Raw genomic sequence first — 17,553 nt, forward strand, 5'->3', positions numbered from 1 at the left:
TCTGTAAATCCACTGACATACCTTTAGTTGAAGAAGCTTTGACAAATCATTTCAATAAGACTAATTATTGCTTAAAAATTTCACTACAAAAAGAACCAATCAACTTTGTAAACACAGGTTTTAAAATTTCCCAAACAACTCATGGAAACACAGTAACAAGATACCAAAATGCTCTCACTCCAATCAGTGAATATTGAAGCACACACAGACCTTCATATAGATGTCGTCCAACCAGCAATCGAAGGAATCAACATGGCCATCAGAAAAATTTAGAGTGGAAAAAACGGCAGGATAAGACTACATACCAACTGAAGCACTGAAGTCAGACATAGAAGTAACTGCAAAGATACTACATGTTCTCTTTAGAAAGACTTAGGGGAAACAACAAGTACCAGCAGATCGAAGAAAAGGATACCCCATCAAGGTCTAAAAGAAAGATTTTAGTAAGTATGAGAACTACAGACGCATCACACTACTGTCACTGTCACGCAGTTTTAAAGTGTTGTTGAATCGATTCAATGGGAGCTCAACTTCGAAACCAACAGGCTGGCTTTCGTAAGGATAGACCGCGTATCGACCATATCGCGACACTACAGATCATTGTTGAACAACCAATTGAATTGAACTCTTCAAATCAAACCCCTTCACTGTGAGATGGCGTTCGATGGTACGGATAGGAGAAACTTGTGGGACCAACTTTGACACTGCCATACCTGAGATCGTCAACATCATGCGGAATTCATGCGATGGACTACACTGCGAAATCGTGTATGGAGGACAGCTCACACATCTCTTTCTTCTAGTGGTCAATTGAACTATGGAGACCTCCACATCTCAGGGGAAGCACGAAGTACAAAGGACAACATGGGTGCAGCTAAACGATTTGCATTTCACAGACGACCTAGCTCTTCTAGCCCACACTTATTTATTTAAATACATAAATATTGGTACAAAGGGGCACCAGATAAACATGCGCCACACAAATCTCATGTGATTTGTGTGAGGGCTATGATACTACCCAGGTGCCCAAACTGAAGCAGGTGGTTTTCTTAGGGGACCACACCCGGAGCCTTTGACCTAAAGATCTGATCCACAAGGCAGTGGAGCATCGTAAGGAGATGTGTTTCCGTGGTAGCTGGTGACCAACGAATGATTCATACGCCATTTGTTCCTTCACGACACTGGAGCCCATGTGCACCATTGGTTTGGAATCAGGGTTTTCCAACTCCCCTAGGTGGACTCGCCGTGTCCACCAACCCAGTTGGTGTCGGACATTCGCTTTTCGTCCTCTCAATTTCGTGAACAACACCCCCGCCACGAGAAGGCAGTGAGTAGGACTTCCCTGACAGAGGCTATATACGCGTGGCCATGTGAGATCATTTCGAGAGGGAGAGCGGACTCTCCCCGTTCTCAGCCGTACCAGGGCATTTGGGAGCAATCTTACCATGAGTATTATTTGATGCTGAAGTACTTTATGAGATATTTTCTCACAAGAAACAAGAAATAAAGACAAATGCACTGCCTAACATAAAATTGCGTATTGATGCAATTCATCCCAGAATGGTGAGTGGAAATTAACAAATACAGCACTATGAAAAACCAATGAATTATGAGAGCAACAGAAATAAACCCAAGTAATCAGAACTATGACATAATACTAATCAAGATACAGAGGAGACAAAAAGCAAACTACTCTGTCGACGCAGCAAGTTCTGGAACATGTAGCTATGAATCCCCAAATCCTGGTTATAGGGGATTTTGAAGACTCAAATCCGACAAAAAACATGTCTGATTAATGCAACGATAAACTACTTTACGGAATAACATTCTGTAAATGATACGATTTACTGACACTGTAGTAGTATGGTAAACAAATTTTCAATGTAAACGATCGGTAGGAAAGCTACATTAGTTAGGGGGTTTTGATATAGATTACGAACTTGCGGCAAAATATCCATGAACCAAATAGTAAGTTCTGATACATTTTTAAAAATCAAGACATACAATGCAACTACAGGTTTTTCCAATCAAATTGAATTAGTTGGATTTCTAGTGATTACGCACAAAAATAGCAGTTAGAAGTAGGTTATATTTATTACGAAGAAAAATGAAACAAACACAAAAACGCACTAACAACTTATAGAATCGGGATAACATTTACATAGTAATAGAAAATGGAATAATAATGACAAAATTAGAAAATAACTGGTGGTTTGTGGTAAATAAGAAAGCCAAGTTTTGACTGGTTTTACTGACTAGCTAATTGACATATTAGTTTCGTGATTGTCTGCCAATGGTGCCACATGGTGACTAGACTTGGAATTAACTGCACCTACTGTTTGATGCGCTTGCTTTTTGCAGTCAGCCAAATATTTCGCTGTAGGGACTGCTGCACTTCCTAATTGTACGGTATCAGGTTGGACGGCAACACATAAATTGCTAGTATTATTTTCAGTATCGTTGGAATTATGATATACTTCGCCGCCATCTGCTAGAAATATAGCAGCAACTTCACGCGGTAACTGGTCTAATGGCAAACCAATGTACTCTTCACCAGTTGCTGGCACAAGAGATTTGTCCAAGTCAGAAAAATAAGGATGCAAAAGTGCATCCCTTGCAGTAATACGCCGCGAAGGTTCATAGATCAGCATAGCCTGTAAAAGGAATCAATGACAGGGAAAAATAAGTTATGTGATACACTCCGTAAAATACGAAACCACGGAGAAATATATGTAGTACTAACTAACAATAACGTACTTCACACCAAGTGAAAGTTTACAGTTTTGGCTGAGTCAAGTGATTAAACTACTAAGCCAGTAGTGATCTAGTGCAGAACCGATTAGTGGGAAGGTGCTATTCCTGAATGATAGAATTTATTAACTATCTCATAATAATTATTTAGTAAACGTGTACATATTCGTCTACTAGTTTGAGAATAAAATCTGGTTTGCGGGCTAGTGACACCATCTTATTAAATAAACTTAAGTGAGGGTAGAGCATAGCTCTAACTCGAGATGCTTGATACAATTAAGGTCCACAGCACTGGTTTATATTGTGCTTGTTCCAAAAAATATTTACTTCACTGCTCTTAGTTCAGTTGGATACAAAAAACATGGCACCATTTCACAAAAAATTGATAAGTTGGTTTCTGTGTACGTGCTAAACTGAATGGAACTACGAAAATCAATATTCTAGACTGCTAGGAATTATCATACGTTGTTGTAAGAACTGCTTTAAGAGATAATTTACCTGAAGCAAATCAAGACCAGGACTGCTGAAGGCTTTAGCTATATTATCTTGAATAGACAACTTTGAATTGCGCCAAATAGGAAAACTTTTCTTTTGATATTCCGGCAAACTTGAAACTCCTGGCCAAACTTCTTCTGATGGAGTACCAAGGAGCCGGAAGATGCGAAAAAGTTGATCTATTTCCGAATCTCCTCGAAACAAAGCTTCTTTCGTTGAAACCTCCGAAAAGATACAGCCCATAGACCAAATATCTACGGCACAAGAATACCTTTGAGCCCCAAGCAAGATTTCTGGAGCTCGATACCATAAAGTAACAACCTGTTAAGATAAGTAGTATGAAAATAAATAAAAGGTTCGCTGAAATCTAACAAGTTATTTCAGGATGTTGAATTCATGTTCTACAGAACGCTGTATAACCAATAACTAATCAGATAGGCAACCCTGTTACAAGAGATCCTGGGATGATTGTTGAGCCTTCGCATGGCTTTGGAAGACGTGTACTACCTATTTGTTTGCTTTTCGTCCGGCTGATTTCCAAAGCTGTGACAAATGTGACTTGTTTTGAGCCAGATATATGCCAATTTTTGTGCTTTTCATGTGTAGATGACACGTTCAAATCACCACCTCAGTACGTATAATAGTTCGTGATCTTACTTTTAAATACCTCCGGAAGTAGATCATACAATCATGTTATTCTTTTCTATTTCATGCTTGTATTAACTCCAGTAAAAACTAAGAAGTTACAAATCTGTTCATATCGTAAATAGATACGTGATATCCAAAGGGTAATAAGAGTTAAGTCCGACTATTTTCCAATCTTTAAGATATCCAATACACATGCTTTGGAAGGTTTTCACTGGTTTATAATAATAAGATTGTTAAGCACCACCTCCGAACTAAATTTTTACAAGAGCCTTTGTGCAGTCAGTTGGAAGCATATTTAACAGTTGCGACATACCCGGCATTTAAATACCATTCAAGATAGCAGTCTGCGGATTTGCCAGGAAACGACACCTTAATGAATCTGAGCTTTGGTACTGTTCATCGGAAAAAGTATACGCCAAGATCGGTCAGATGATAAATAACGGAACCGCTTTAGTCGTAGCTCAATGATGACATTCCGCGCTATCTTAACCACCCTTTATATAACCTTTGAACCCAGGTGCTTGTACCACCAGAATTTATGGCACTAACTAAATATGAAAAACCAGTGTCCCAATAAAACAAGATAAGAAACGCTTTTCTCATCAAGATGGGACCCTGGTTAGTATATAAGTTGGATACTTGACATAAAACCAAGTCGGTTGAAAATATGCCTCTATAAATGCATACCTCATGAGTTAGTACACGAACAGGAATTCCAAAAGCGCGAGCCAAACCGAAATCTGCAAGTTTAACAATTTTCCTTCCAATATCAACCAGGATATTTTGGGGCTTTAGATCCCTGTGAATAACTCTCCTACCGTGACAAAACAACAGACCTTGCAGCATTTGATACATAAAGCTCTAAAAAGTCAACTGCTGCAGCATTTTACCTTAACAATGCCAGGTTCGAGCAAGTTTTTTCTTCCACTGTCATCCAAATAGCGCTTTAAATCCAAATTTAGGTACTCAAAAACTAAGTACAGTCTTCCGTTCTCCATGATCACCTGCTCGAGACTTCAGAGCATGAACGAATATCCGTGAACACTTACTTCACTATGTTAGGATGTTGCAATTCTTTTAGAAGTGATATTTCCCGAATAGCTGTCGAGGGGACACCCTCTTCGTCATTTTCGAGACGTATCTTTTTGAGTGCAGCGAATTTCCCGTTGACTTTGTTTTTACATTTGTACACGACTCCGTATGTGCCTAGACAAGGCGGTTACGAGAAACTAGGAATACCTTCGCCGATTTTCTCTAGTCTTATAAAGTCGGACAGGGCGTAATTACCGCGTGTCGACATTATTTAAGAGCAAAATGAGCTGTCCTTTTGGAGAAGTTTTCTGTGCACTGCACCGAATTGGTAAGAAAACAAACCCAAGGAATTCAAAGTCCGAGAAATCACAGCTTGTCCAAGTATCCACGCGACAAAACAATGAAGGTCAACTTGAAAGATCCGGATAAACTATATATGAGTCACGATATTGATTCATCAAATAGAACACATTTTATTCTAATTAAACCTGTTGGAAGAAGAGGAAAAACTCAATACTTGACATCTTGGTGTCCAACATGAAAAAGCTTTTGCGAGTTTTGTTTTAATATCTTGTAGTGACCGGCTAGTCTCGATAAGAACACGATTGGAATAACAGAAACAATTATTATTATTGTAACCAATTGTACCAGAGATTGTTTTACTGTATTTGTTTAACTGTATCAGTTTCACTTCTTGTTCCGCTATCCGCCTTGTTTGGTTCGAGCTTGCTCACGCACTGCTTATTCACTTGTACTCTTTGGCACGTCTCGGTATTATTTCGATACCACGAGATCGCCAATAAATATACTTGATCTGGACTAGTAAAGCCTTCTGATTTACGGGCTATCAAGGGAACCAAGTCGTTTTTGGACGCGTAATCGAATAGTAGTGGTGATCATAGTCCGTCCTCGACTCGACATCCACTACAATCTAATGTATCTATCATTCTTTTGAAGAACTAGTGTTAGTCTGTGATTCCAGAACCATGGTACTATCCAATCTGAACAATCTAGTTACATGACTGTACTAGTTCTAGTGAATTCTGCAGTTATTTTTAGGTTAGTGAATTGGGTATAAGTGGATGTCTTAGAGCAATAGAATTAATGGAACCAGTAGCTATCATGTTATGAGACAGTCGACTACATGACAACAATACGAAAATCATAAGTTTAGGATCCCAAGTAGAGATAATCTTTGATTTCTTTATCGGAAGCGAGTATAAAAGCATTGATTTCTCTTCCCTCGCTTCTTGATGTTACGGTGATGTTTCATGTATTTTGGCATCTTTAAGCCTCTCAGCTGCAGTCATTTGAGCGAATTCGGTGGATGACTGGGGGTTTATATTACGTAGGCTAAAAAGGCTGAATTTTTGAGAACAGAATTATTAGGATCAGTAGCTATTTCATTATCCAACAGATTAGTGGGTTGGAATAGGAAAGATTATAAAAAGAGCACACTGATGGCATGCATGAACAATATAAACAAGCAAAGTCTAAAAATAACAAGATGCGTGGGTAGCAGTCGTTAGGGTGATAAGAGATATGCCAATTACTCTGGAAGCAAAACCCGACTCCAAGCCTCTACAGGACGGTACCGGGCAGTTAGGGCAGCCGCGCTGGCTAATTTGAGAGGTCTGCGGAAATCGAACTAATCCACCCCTCTTGTGACGAACTTGGATTACACGGAGTTCATTTTTTGAGGCTCCAAAAGTTGTGACCGGTTGCCCGATGTGTATGCTTATGAATATAAATTTCATGAGTCTTGGCTGATGTAGCTTATGTATATAGACATATAGAAAGGGTACACTGGTGAAACACCTCTAGGAATATAAGCCGAAAAATGTCAGCTCCACGTCTAGTGAAATCAACGGCCTAATTCTTCTGGCTAATAGAATAATAAAAGGGTGTAGCAGCAAATACCAAGAGGATGTGGAAACCAACTCGCCTTGAGAAAGTGCTTGTGTCTATGTGTATATCATGAAAGGCAATGGAGAAAGCCTTCGTACCAGTGACATGCATGCAATGAGTAAAAAATAATCAGTAGTAGCAAACACGTTCAGACGGAACGGTAACAATTTGCCCCCCCCCCGAGGGGTGAATGTACGTAAGTGTATGCTATGGGATGCTTAAGTGGATACCTATTTTACTTTTATTCATGTGGGCTATACGTGCCTCCGTTGCGACACTAAACAGCCAAAAACCAAGTCAACTTGATTGGTTCATCAGCCCAGAAAGCGAACCTTGTGTAACCTTGTGTGCTTTCAAACAGGTCTCAAAATTGTCCCGATCGGTAAATCGTCGCGACGACATGATATCATTAAAGATTCTTCCTATATCATACATCATTACGATTACATCACTATGGTTACTTGAAGGATAGAAGCTACCATACATAGTGCGACTAAATTCAAACCGAAGATAAATTTGTCTTGATTTGATCGCTTTCGTAAAATCTTACGATTTGTCGATGTTACGCACCAGGTTCTTCAAGGTGTGGTCCTCATATGCTGAATTACACACACCAATTGAAGATGCCACTGGATCGTTTCCGGTTTGGTTTGATGCGTTTCCTCGTCGATTCATTTACTTGTCTACTATATTTGGTTGTTTTATTGATCTATTAATGTTTGGGAGATGTTAAGAAAAGCACACTCTGGGCGGTGTGGATTCGCTTCGATACAATTCATATCAGATCAGTCTAATCCAATCCTTGCTTTATTTCATTTCTTTAAAATTGCTGGTGAGTCTTGTGCATGCCTTTATAATCATAACTCAGGTACAAAGGGGTTTACTTTTGGAAATAATCCATTATTATTATTTTTTAGTTCACTTGTGTCCAGTCAGTTCCGCTTTACACTGATTGTTAACATCATTTATTCTTCTGTAGATGTTGATAATATAATTATAACTATTTGTCCAAGCATCTTAGACGGCATTTTTACGTTAAACAGTCAACATGAATCTCTCAGCATTTGTCAAGCACAGCACATGCAGGTGGGTTCGTGGTTATTAGAACTTCCATTTCACGGTTTACAATACGAATTAACGTGGTGTATACATATGTGTAATGATGATTTATTGCTACTTTCGAAAGTTTTTGAGAACGTGGCAAGTTTTTACTTAAAAAAGTGCCTCCAGATCACTTGGATCAGCTAAGCTGGCAGCGAATTCCAGGATATAACTGTTCGTAAGTTGCAGAAGATGTGTCTACAGTCTTTTCTGCTGTTTTTCCTCCGGTTTCTGGCTGTTACCCCAAAGGTTTGTATGGAAACTGAGCTTAAGTAGGTATTTAAGGAAATGCTCACTAGGGTTGGGATGCCACATATCGTTGGGAGGTTTTCGTGCCTATAGGTAACCCTCGTGCTATTGATAGAAGGAACCAGAGAAGTAGTGAATAGGTCTTTATTTCGATCTTCGCGCAGTCACAGTGGAGCGTGGGATTATCTGTTCAGACAAACAAAGGCTCTCAACATTCCATATAAGATAGTAGGGAATATAACGCTTACAAAAGGTAAGGAAGTGAATGAATACTTGAACAATACTGTTTTAGCATATGCCTGGTTGTTTGGGGTCAACTCTTAACCAACCAACCTGAGCTGTTACATTAGCTTCCCCCTAGAATCGACTTCCGTAGGAACGTCGGTTCGATTAACCTATCTATCGATAACACCTTCGTTCTATTTCTCATCCCAAGGCGAAATTATCAACTCGCTCACTATTTGACTTACAATCAGTTACGACTAACGCTTTCAATGATAGTCCATGGATGTCTCTTCATTTACCAGCTTGTCATCTTTGTAGCATGTGATCTTTTCTACAACTATCGCTGACGGTTTGCTGCGTGCTTTCAAGAGAAAGTGTGAGAATGTGGAATAAGAATATCTGAGGAAGTGCCGCGAGCGGGCTACCCAACACCATGTTGGTGAGGTACGATTTTTCCATGCTCAGACCGGCTATCAGGTGTTTACTCACCTGCCTCTTGAGTCGCCCTCAAGTAAAAAGTAAAGAAGAGTCTACTTCAAAGGTAATGGTGAAAATCAAGCAAACCTGAAGAACTGCTCCACTGCCTGCATAAAATAATAAGATACAAAATGGAAATACATAAATGCAATTGATAATTGTTCCGTTCATGTAAGTGCTTGGCCTCCAGAACGGATTGGTATTCTGGAAGGAAATAAACATAGTGTAGATATCTTGTGCACGAATAACCATGAAAACAGCAACAAAAAAACTCTTTTGTAATGCGTATATGTAAAAGGGTGAACTTGCTAGAAGTTGGGCTCCTTAACAAAATCGATCAAGTGCATGACCTTGAGCCAGTGATGACCGCTTTTTACAACTAGGTGCGTAACCAAGGGTGCATCAGAGTAATCCACAAAACGGAAACGAATATACGGTTAAGAAGCAAAAAATTGTGTTGAGTATGCGGATCAAGTACAGTTGTGTCAAATACTCTTTTTACGTTATTATTAAACCGAGAAAAAAAGTATATATATAAGCTATTGACATAACATGTCTTTTTTATAACGCTAGTGTTAAGTTCCAGGGTTTTGTATGGGCCACTAATAATAATTGGTTTAACGTTAACATAGCTACGATAGTCATATCGTCAGTTCAATGTTATGATTACTTAACAGTTCTTTTATACGTTGTGTTTAAAATTAGGTATGTGGAATCAACGCGGCTAAGATAGTATCCTTACAGTAACGTACTGTACCATATCTTCACGGTTATTGATTCTTAAATGTCAGAAATTTAAAAAAAAATGATGAGAACTTTAATAAGTACTTGACCATAGTAATTGTATCAAGCTACTAAACATATCTTCGACCGAAAACTTTTAGAATTAGTTCATATGGTATATATGTATAGCCAGTATAGTTAATTAACCAGAAAAAGAAATTATAAAACTCGCCTGGGTTGCTTTTTGAATTCGTTGTATTTGCCAGTGTAAGTTGTACGAGTTTGAATAAAATCCTCAGCCATCATTTCGGAATACCTAGCTTATGTGTCCAGTATTTAAAAAAAATATTTAACATAACACTTATATATCAAAGGTAAAAGTTCTGGGGAGTTGTATGTGAGGCGGAATGAAGAAAACAAAATATTTTTAAGTAGATGCAGGGTCTGATTAGCTACGTGGTTAGATTTATCCTGCAGTCGAAACTGTCAACATCCTTGACTGACTAATCGGATGTGCCCAGCGAACCGTTTTAGTCATTTGTAAAGATTTATCATCTTTACATTTCGATTCCGTAATGGATTTGTCAGTTAAACGATCTAACAACACGTATGGTGGTTCATGATCTAGATAAGCCGGCTTTAGCCTATCAATACTTACTGTGTCGATGTTTCCATGTTTTTCTATCACGAAATATTTAGATTTTCTTGAGACGACTTTGAAAGGACCTTCAAATGGAGGGCTGAGTGGTGCTTTTATTTTGTCACATCTTATCCATACGTGCGTGCAATTGCTTAGGTCTTTAGGTATATATACGGCGCGCGATTGTTCACGAGTATTAATCGGCTTAAGTTTAGACATGTGATCTCGTAGTTGATCTACATAATTTTCTATATTAAGTTTTTGACTGTTAGTATTAGGGTTAATAAATTCACCTGGTAGTCTCAGAGTTGTTCCGAAAACCAGTTCCGCAGCTGAACACTGTGCGTCAGTTTTGACAGATGTTCGTATTCCCAACATAACTAACGGTAGGAATTCTGTCCACTGATTGGGGTTTGAGTGAGATATAAGAGCGGTTTTCAGCTGACGGTGAAAACGTTCTACCATCCCATTAGCCTGAGGATGATATGCAGTGCAGCGTATCCTATTGGAGCCTAGAAGTTTAGCCAAGTTATTAAATAGTTCGGATTCGAATTGCGCTCCTCTATCCGTCGTTATTGTTATAGGTGTACCAAAAATGGTTACCCAGTTCTGCATGAAAACTTTGGCTACTGTTTCCGCTGTGATGTCCGCTATCGGGATGGCTATAGGGAATCTGGTAAATCGATCTATGCATGTAAAAAGATAATTAAAACCGTTTGAACGTGGTAAAGGACCTACCAAGTCGATATGCACATGGGCAAAACGTGCATCTGGTTGCGAGAAAACACCTATGGGTGAATTTGTGTGACGATTTATCTTTGATTGTTGACATGCTGAACACTCTCTAACCCATTTGTGTACATTCTTCTGTAAATTCGGCCATATATATCTGGCATTGATTAGTTTTGTTGAAGCTTTTGCGCCAGGATGAGACAAAGAATGAAAGTTATTATATATCAACTTTCGCATACTTTTGGGAACGAAAGGTCGCGGCATTGCCTTGGTCGTGTCACAGTAGATTAGAATACCATCGACAGGTGATGGGAACTGTTTTAAATTAAGACTTGAATTGTTTGTTTTAAGCAGGTTTTGTAATTCTAGATCCTGCTCTTGTTCGTCTCTCAACGTCTCGAAGTTTACTGTAGACTGCTGTAGCACGTTTATTTCTAGCCTAGATAAAGCATCTGCCGCCTGATTGTCCTGACCTTTGACATGTCGGATATCGCTTGTGAACTGTGATATATAGTCAAGGTGTCGGACTTCTCGAGGTGAGTATTTATCAGCTCTTGCTTTTAGTGCATTCGTTAGTGGTTTGTGATCCGTAAAGACTATAAATTCCCTGCCTTCTAACATGTGTCGGAAGTGTTTAATGGTTAGGTAGATTGCAAGAAGTTCTCGCCCGAAGGTAGAATACCTTGTCTCTGCTGGAGCGAGTCTTTTTGAGAAGAAAGCAATTGGTTTCCAGGCGTTTTTAACCAGTTGGTTAAGGGTACCGCCTACTGCTTTATCAGAAGCATCCACCATCAAAGCAAGTGGGGAAAGAGAATTCGGATACATCAACGTAGTTGCTTGAGCTAGTTTATCTTTAAGCTGTTTGATAGCTTCGACAGCGTCAGAAGACAGTTTGAATTCTTTTGGTTTTCCTTTTAGTGAATCTGTCAAAGGTTGCATTAATTGTGCACAACCTGGTATGAATCTGCGATAAAAGTTAATTAGACCTAGAAAACTTCTCAGTTGTGTTAGAGAACTAGGTATGGGATATTGTTTAATGGTGTCTACTTCTTTTTTGATCGGTTTAATCCCTTCTGGGCTTATTGTGTGACCGAGAAATTCTAAAGTTTGAACACCGAAAACACACTTACTTTGATGTATGTTTATTCCATGTTCATCCAGTCTTTTTAACACTGTTTTTACATGCTGTTCGTGTGATTGCAAATCGGGGCTGGCAATTAACAAGTCGTCTATATACCCCTGCGCAAATGGCATATCTCGAAGTAGATTGTCTATGAATCTTTGAAATGTCTGTGCCGCATTTCTCAGGCCGAATGGCATGCGTATAAACTCGAATAAGCCAAAGGGTGTTGTAATAGCTGTCTTGGGGATATCTTCATCCGCCACTGGGATATTGTGATATGCCCTGACTAAGTCAACTTTAGTGAATATGTTCATACCCTGTAAACCGTTTGTGAAATCTTGGATATGCGGTATTGGGTACCTATCTGGTACGGTTTGACGGTTGAGGGCTCTGTAATCCCCGCACGGTCGCCAGTCACCTTCATTTTTCTTTGGGACCATATGCAAAGGGGATGCCCATTGGCTATCAGAGGGACGGATAATACCCAGTTGTAGCATATAATCAAACTCGGCCCTAGCGATTTTGAGCTTATCTGGTGCTAGTCTCCTGGGTTTTGCAAAAACCGGTGCACCTTCGGTTTTGATAGTGTGACTTACTTTTAGTTTGTCTTTAGAAGGCTGTGGGTTTGGTTTAGTTAAGTTTGGAAATTCCGCGAGTATATCTTGGAATTTCGCTGTTGTTACTGGAGGAGTTTGAATCAAGTTAAGAGAGCTGATGTGACTTTCTTTGCCTTTTGTGTAATACGAAGTTTCTTTTAGTGTTAATCGCCGTTTCTTGGTGTCAACTAGAAATTCGTATCTCTAGAAAGTCCATCCCCAGTATTGCCAGATCTAAGTCGGCTACCGTGAAAACCCAAGGGAATTGCCTCCTGAACCCCAAATCTAGGGTTAAGTTTTTCTGCCCAAATGTCGCAATTTTAGTTTTATTTGCAGCTTGAAGTGTAATTGATGATGTTTCTCGACTAATCTCAGTTTTATTTTGAGGGATGATGCTAAGAGCAGCGCCAGTATCCACCAAGAAATTCAAGCCAGAGTTTCTGTCTCTAACATAAAACAAGCGACTGTTTTGGCGCCCCTCCTCAGTCGTCGCGACCTGGGGAGGGGTTACTCGTTTCCCGCTGTCTTAGAATTATGCTTAGGCCAGGCGCATGGTTGCATGCACTTGGTTGAGTTGACACCAAACTTCCAGTGGTACCAACAAAACTGCCCAGGTTGTCTGGACATTTGTGACCTGTTTTGTGACTTGGATCGTGGTCGTTGTGGTGACCTGCTCCTGTTTCTATGACCCATTTGCATTCTGGTGACAGCCTCAGTGAGACTCTTAACACTCGCAATGAGTCCTTCTATGACGGGGTCTTTTGCTGATTCTACTTTTTGTGTGTGATTTATTGTGCCTGGTCCAGTTGGAGGACCTCTCTCCATTATTCTATCGGCTATACGCGCTAAATGAGATAATGAGGTTTCAGGATCTTGTGCATCCAAACAGTGTTGGACGTAGCATGGGAGAGCTTGTATCCATCCTTGTTTTAGGACTGCTTCACCCACCGTGTTATCACCCATTAACACTTGGAGGTGACGCAAAAACTGTGACGGCGACCGATCACCTAGTGTTTCACCTTGAAAAAGTCTTTGGATTCTTTGACTATCTGATAATGATAAACGGTTTATTATCTCTCGTCTTAAGATGGTGTATGGTTGTGGTGATGGTGGATCTAAAATCAAGTCACGGACTTCTTTGGCAACTGAAGGAGGAAGGATAGAACACAAGTCTCTATAGCGAATCCCTTCAGATTTGATATTGTGTCTTGTGAAATAATGCTCTAGTTGAGCAAACCACAACTCAGGATCACTACGATCAAATTCTGGAAGTCGGGATTTCGTAGTTATAACAGTGTCTATCACCACTGGTGACAAATCCTCCAGATTATGGGTTTCTATTGAGTCTGACATGAGGTATGTGACAAATATAGCAATAAAGTTAGCACGAAAAATGGTTACTATAACACGAATAACTTAAGATAATACGGAATAAACTAGTTATATACTCAACTTAGTTTACGGATAATCCGGTCTACTTTTACGATTAAGTAAAAAAAAAAAAGATTAATAACAGAAATGAGGTTAAATTGTGTTCAAAAAGGGCTCACCACTTTCGTGCCTATAGGTAACCCTCGTGCTATTGATAGAAGGAACCAGAGAAGTAGTGAATAGGTCTTTATTTCGATCTTCGCGCAGTCACAGTGGAGCGTGGGATTATCTGTTCAGACAAACAAAGGCTCTCAACATTCCATATAAGATAGTAGGGAATATAACGCTTACAAAAGGTAAGGAAGTGAATGAATACTTGAACAATACTGTTTTAGCATATGCCTGGTTGTTTGGGGTCAACTCTTAACCAACCAACCTGAGCTGTTACAAGGTCACCGCTGAGACACTTGTACTCTAATGAACAAAGATTAATCGATTTATTGCTCTCTGTATAGGACTTAAATTTGAGTTCCATATCTGGTTTCATGGCTCGCCGTAGGTTATCTCCTAATGTGCTCTTATCCTTTTGGATTGATGAAAGAAACACTACATTTTCATACTCTAAAAACAGCCGATTAAAGATGTCGAAGGTTGAGTGGACATTTTTACCGTTTAACTGGTCAGAATACGCTCCGTTACCAGTGGAAGGTTTGCTCGAAAGACATCTTTGTCACAGTTAGCATGAAACTTTGGAAACTAAGGTATCAAGACTCTTAAATCTTTTTAAACTTAGGATACGTCTAGGAGGGATTCGCCTAAGTTGTATGTGTAGTCCGCAACATGTCTCGGACTACTTAACATTTCAAAGTGTTAAAAGTACGCCGTGTTAGCACTCACGTCCGCTTCTGAGGGTCTTTTTGAGTTCAAGGTGCGGCTCTTATCGATGAAGTTAGTATGATGTGGTTGAAATGTTTGATTGCACTGTTCTACCAGAAGATCGGCAGTGTCACTGTCTTTGTTGGTCAGACCATTTGGACCTAGAAATTGGGAAATCTAGGTATTGGCCAGCTGAATAGTGAATGGTGACGGTATAAACTTTTCGGGCTTGAGATAAATTTATCGATTAGCCTTATCTGACAATGAAGCCTGTCATCTCTGATCGCTTCCCTGCATTTTTTTGATTGCTTTAACATGTATTCCGTCTTGTAGTACCTTTTGTGTCTGAGCATTTGAAGATTGAGATTCTTTTTAACTGTACGTTGCTTGTAACTTTTGGGGCTGTTTGAGGGACAGACTGTTTAGTTTCTCGCAAGATCGTTTGCGGTGAGGAATCATAATGAGCGTCCAAATCCAGCTATGCGTGGGTTTCCCAGTCCACCTGCTGTAGATTGTTCTGTAGAGCTGACACATTCAACCGTTTAAAATTTCAATGCTTGTCGTTCGTAGGATGTTTTGGCTCAGTTTTGTTGATAAAATTAAAGCTATGACAGGATGACCACTTATACCCGAGAGATTTAAGATTCAGAGGTTGCTAATTAGTTCTTTGTCTGTAAATATGCAGTATGGGTGTGACAGCGCCTGGCTATTCCTCCAGTGAGTTGCTAGCTTCACATTTTCGAAAAGCTCAAGGTCTTCAGTGAGGCTGAAGAACCTAGCTTCAGTAGAGTGGTCACCTCTTTTAAGCATGTTTTCTGCGAAATTAACTGTGGAAAGATTGTAATCTGCTGGAATCAATATATGAAAGTGTTTGAGACAGATAGAGGAGGAAATTCCCTCTAGCATACGATTTTCTTAATCAGTGTCAGCAGTGGGCTTCGTCTAAATGACTCCAATTAGACACCTCAAGGTGCTAGACAGACTTACTGAGGACCATATGCATTCATTAGGATTGACAAACTCTTGCGTTTACACTTGACTAGTTACCGAACAAGATCGTAGGTATATGGCTAAAATGTTCCTCATTCCTGCTTTTCCGTCGCTGTGAAACAAAAACATTGCTAGCTCCTGGTCCTCAAATTGAGATGTCCATTTATCAGATATTCCTATGAGATGAGTGTTATCAGCATTATTTAGTTCACACAACTCATCTGCTATGTTCAGTAAACTCGCGGAGTTCATACTTTCGACTTGAAACCCGTGAGCTTCCTCGTCCTGTTTGTCTGAATGGGCCCTATGTGAATGGACAGGCGAACTACTTACACATCATATTCAGTGTTCCTTCCAGGTTTTATCCTTATTTCTGACAGCCCATAAGTGGAATAATCCACTCAAATTTGATTTTGGGGTTAATCCCCGCATCATGTGACCTGTTTGGATGTATGTGTATTCCAGCTAATAACCGGCGTCTGTTGACAAGAGATGATTCGAAGGTGGCAACCTTCCTTTAGAGGATGGGAAGGTAATCTTCATAAGTCAGGGTCCGAAATCCGCGTCCTTCTTGGCTATTCGCACCATTTGTTGGGCCAATATGTTCATGAGCTTCAAAGTCTGACTAATGAATTTACACCCTAGAATACTGTGATCTGCATGATCAGGGTCCGCCTCCTCTGAGACACTTTGCACAATGATATTCCTTCCGGAAAAGAACGTGTCTCGAGATACCTTGGCGATATTCTTTATAGAATTACGCCAAGAATATGGTATATCAAGCAATGCTCTCATGTCACCTGATTTTAGCAAGTCACCGGCCAACAGAACACCCTCTCTATCGCCAGTGTTGGTAAACGCGACACGAAGGAATCTTGGAGGATTTTGGTGCTTGAAATCTTTCGCTTGGGAAGCCATGTAACAATCAGTGGCTCAATCTTGGGAATTTCGAGCTTCCCGTTCAACTCTTTACAGGGCGTCTTATCATTTCTGTGCTGCGGACTGAGAGGAAGGTTAGAGCTCTCTTTAAGGTTTATGATTACGACTAGATCTCGAACCGTGATCGTTTTGTCATTTTCTCGGCTACGTTGGGGCTGGGGTCCTTTCTGTTTGACATTTGGATTGCGTTTCGGCTCATCATGCTCTTTGCTGACCGGTTCGATAACCCTAGGGGGGAATCGCGTGATCAAATCGCTAGCTGATGTTCTTACAAGACATGGGCTGTTCAGCACTTTCGATGGTGATACACGATGCTTTTGAACCCTGCTGACAAGGTTCTAGTTGCCTGCAGAATTTTCGGGGACAGAAATTGTATTTGGGTAGCCTGCGCTGTAGGATAAAGGTTTGTTGAGAGGGTCTAACACCGTCTATGTCATGACGGTACTGAGTTTCAACACGCCCTCAACAAGTATTTTATCGATACTAACGTTGTCAAAGATCCTCTTCTTTACTCCACTGAGCGTCTCTATTTGCTTACCTGTCTCAGGACTGACCTATTTAAGGGTGGCCGACGATTTTTCTCACAGACTTGTCAAGAGAACGATGATGTTTCTCAGGGAATCCCCAGCATTCATGTTGAAAGTGCCATATACCCACTTGCGATCTGACTCACCAAA

The 17,553-nt window shown here is 40.0% G+C and overlaps 3 protein-coding genes across 3 annotated transcripts; 1 reads left to right on the plus strand and 2 right to left on the minus strand.

Annotated features, from left to right (window-relative positions):
- Positions 1-2,070: 2,070 nt before the first annotated feature.
- Smp_080730 (serine/threonine kinase) lies at positions 2,071-5,304 on the minus strand. Its single transcript, XM_018798108.1, has 6 exons — positions 5,134-5,304; positions 4,944-5,100; positions 4,785-4,908; positions 4,582-4,755; positions 3,250-3,567; positions 2,071-2,654 (listed from the first exon to the last, which is right to left on the minus strand). The coding sequence occupies exons 1-6, from the start codon at positions 5,192-5,194 to the stop codon at positions 2,256-2,258; spliced, it is 1,233 nt and encodes a 410-aa protein (XP_018653083.1). The 5' UTR covers positions 5,195-5,304; the 3' UTR covers positions 2,071-2,255.
- A 2,256-nt stretch (positions 5,305-7,560) lies between these two features.
- On the plus strand, positions 7,561-8,082 carry Smp_080740 (putative translation initiation factor; the record flags this gene model as incomplete). The annotated part of the gene is made up of 1 exon (XM_018798110.1): positions 7,561-8,082. The coding sequence occupies one exon, from the start codon at positions 7,561-7,563 to the stop codon at positions 8,080-8,082; it is 522 nt and encodes a 173-aa protein (XP_018653084.1).
- Positions 8,083-13,207: 5,125 nt separating this feature from the next.
- Positions 13,208-14,053, minus strand: Smp_183420 (hypothetical protein; the record flags this gene model as incomplete). The annotated part of the gene is made up of 1 exon (XM_018798111.1): positions 13,208-14,053. The coding sequence occupies one exon, from the start codon at positions 14,051-14,053 to the stop codon at positions 13,208-13,210; it is 846 nt and encodes a 281-aa protein (XP_018653085.1).
- Between the last annotated feature and the right edge of the window lie 3,500 nt (positions 14,054-17,553).

Source organism: Schistosoma mansoni, chromosome 6, assembly GCF_000237925.1.
Source record: "Schistosoma mansoni strain Puerto Rico chromosome 6, complete genome".
Lineage (NCBI taxonomy): Eukaryota > Metazoa > Platyhelminthes > Trematoda > Strigeidida > Schistosomatidae > Schistosoma > Schistosoma mansoni.

Excerpts from the sequence above, each read along its gene's own strand:
- Smp_080730 (XM_018798108.1), bottom strand. The coding sequence starts at position 5,194 with ATGTCGACACGCGGTAATTACGCCCTGTCCGACTTTATAAGACTAGAG. Across the intron at positions 3,568-4,581 it reads TTCGTGTACTAACTCATGAG|GTTGTTACTTTATGGTATCG; the intron begins GTATGCATTTAT and ends TTATCTTAACAG. Across the intron at positions 2,655-3,249 it reads CTGGTCTTGATTTGCTTCAG|GCTATGCTGATCTATGAACC; the intron begins GTAAATTATCTC and ends TTCCTTTTACAG.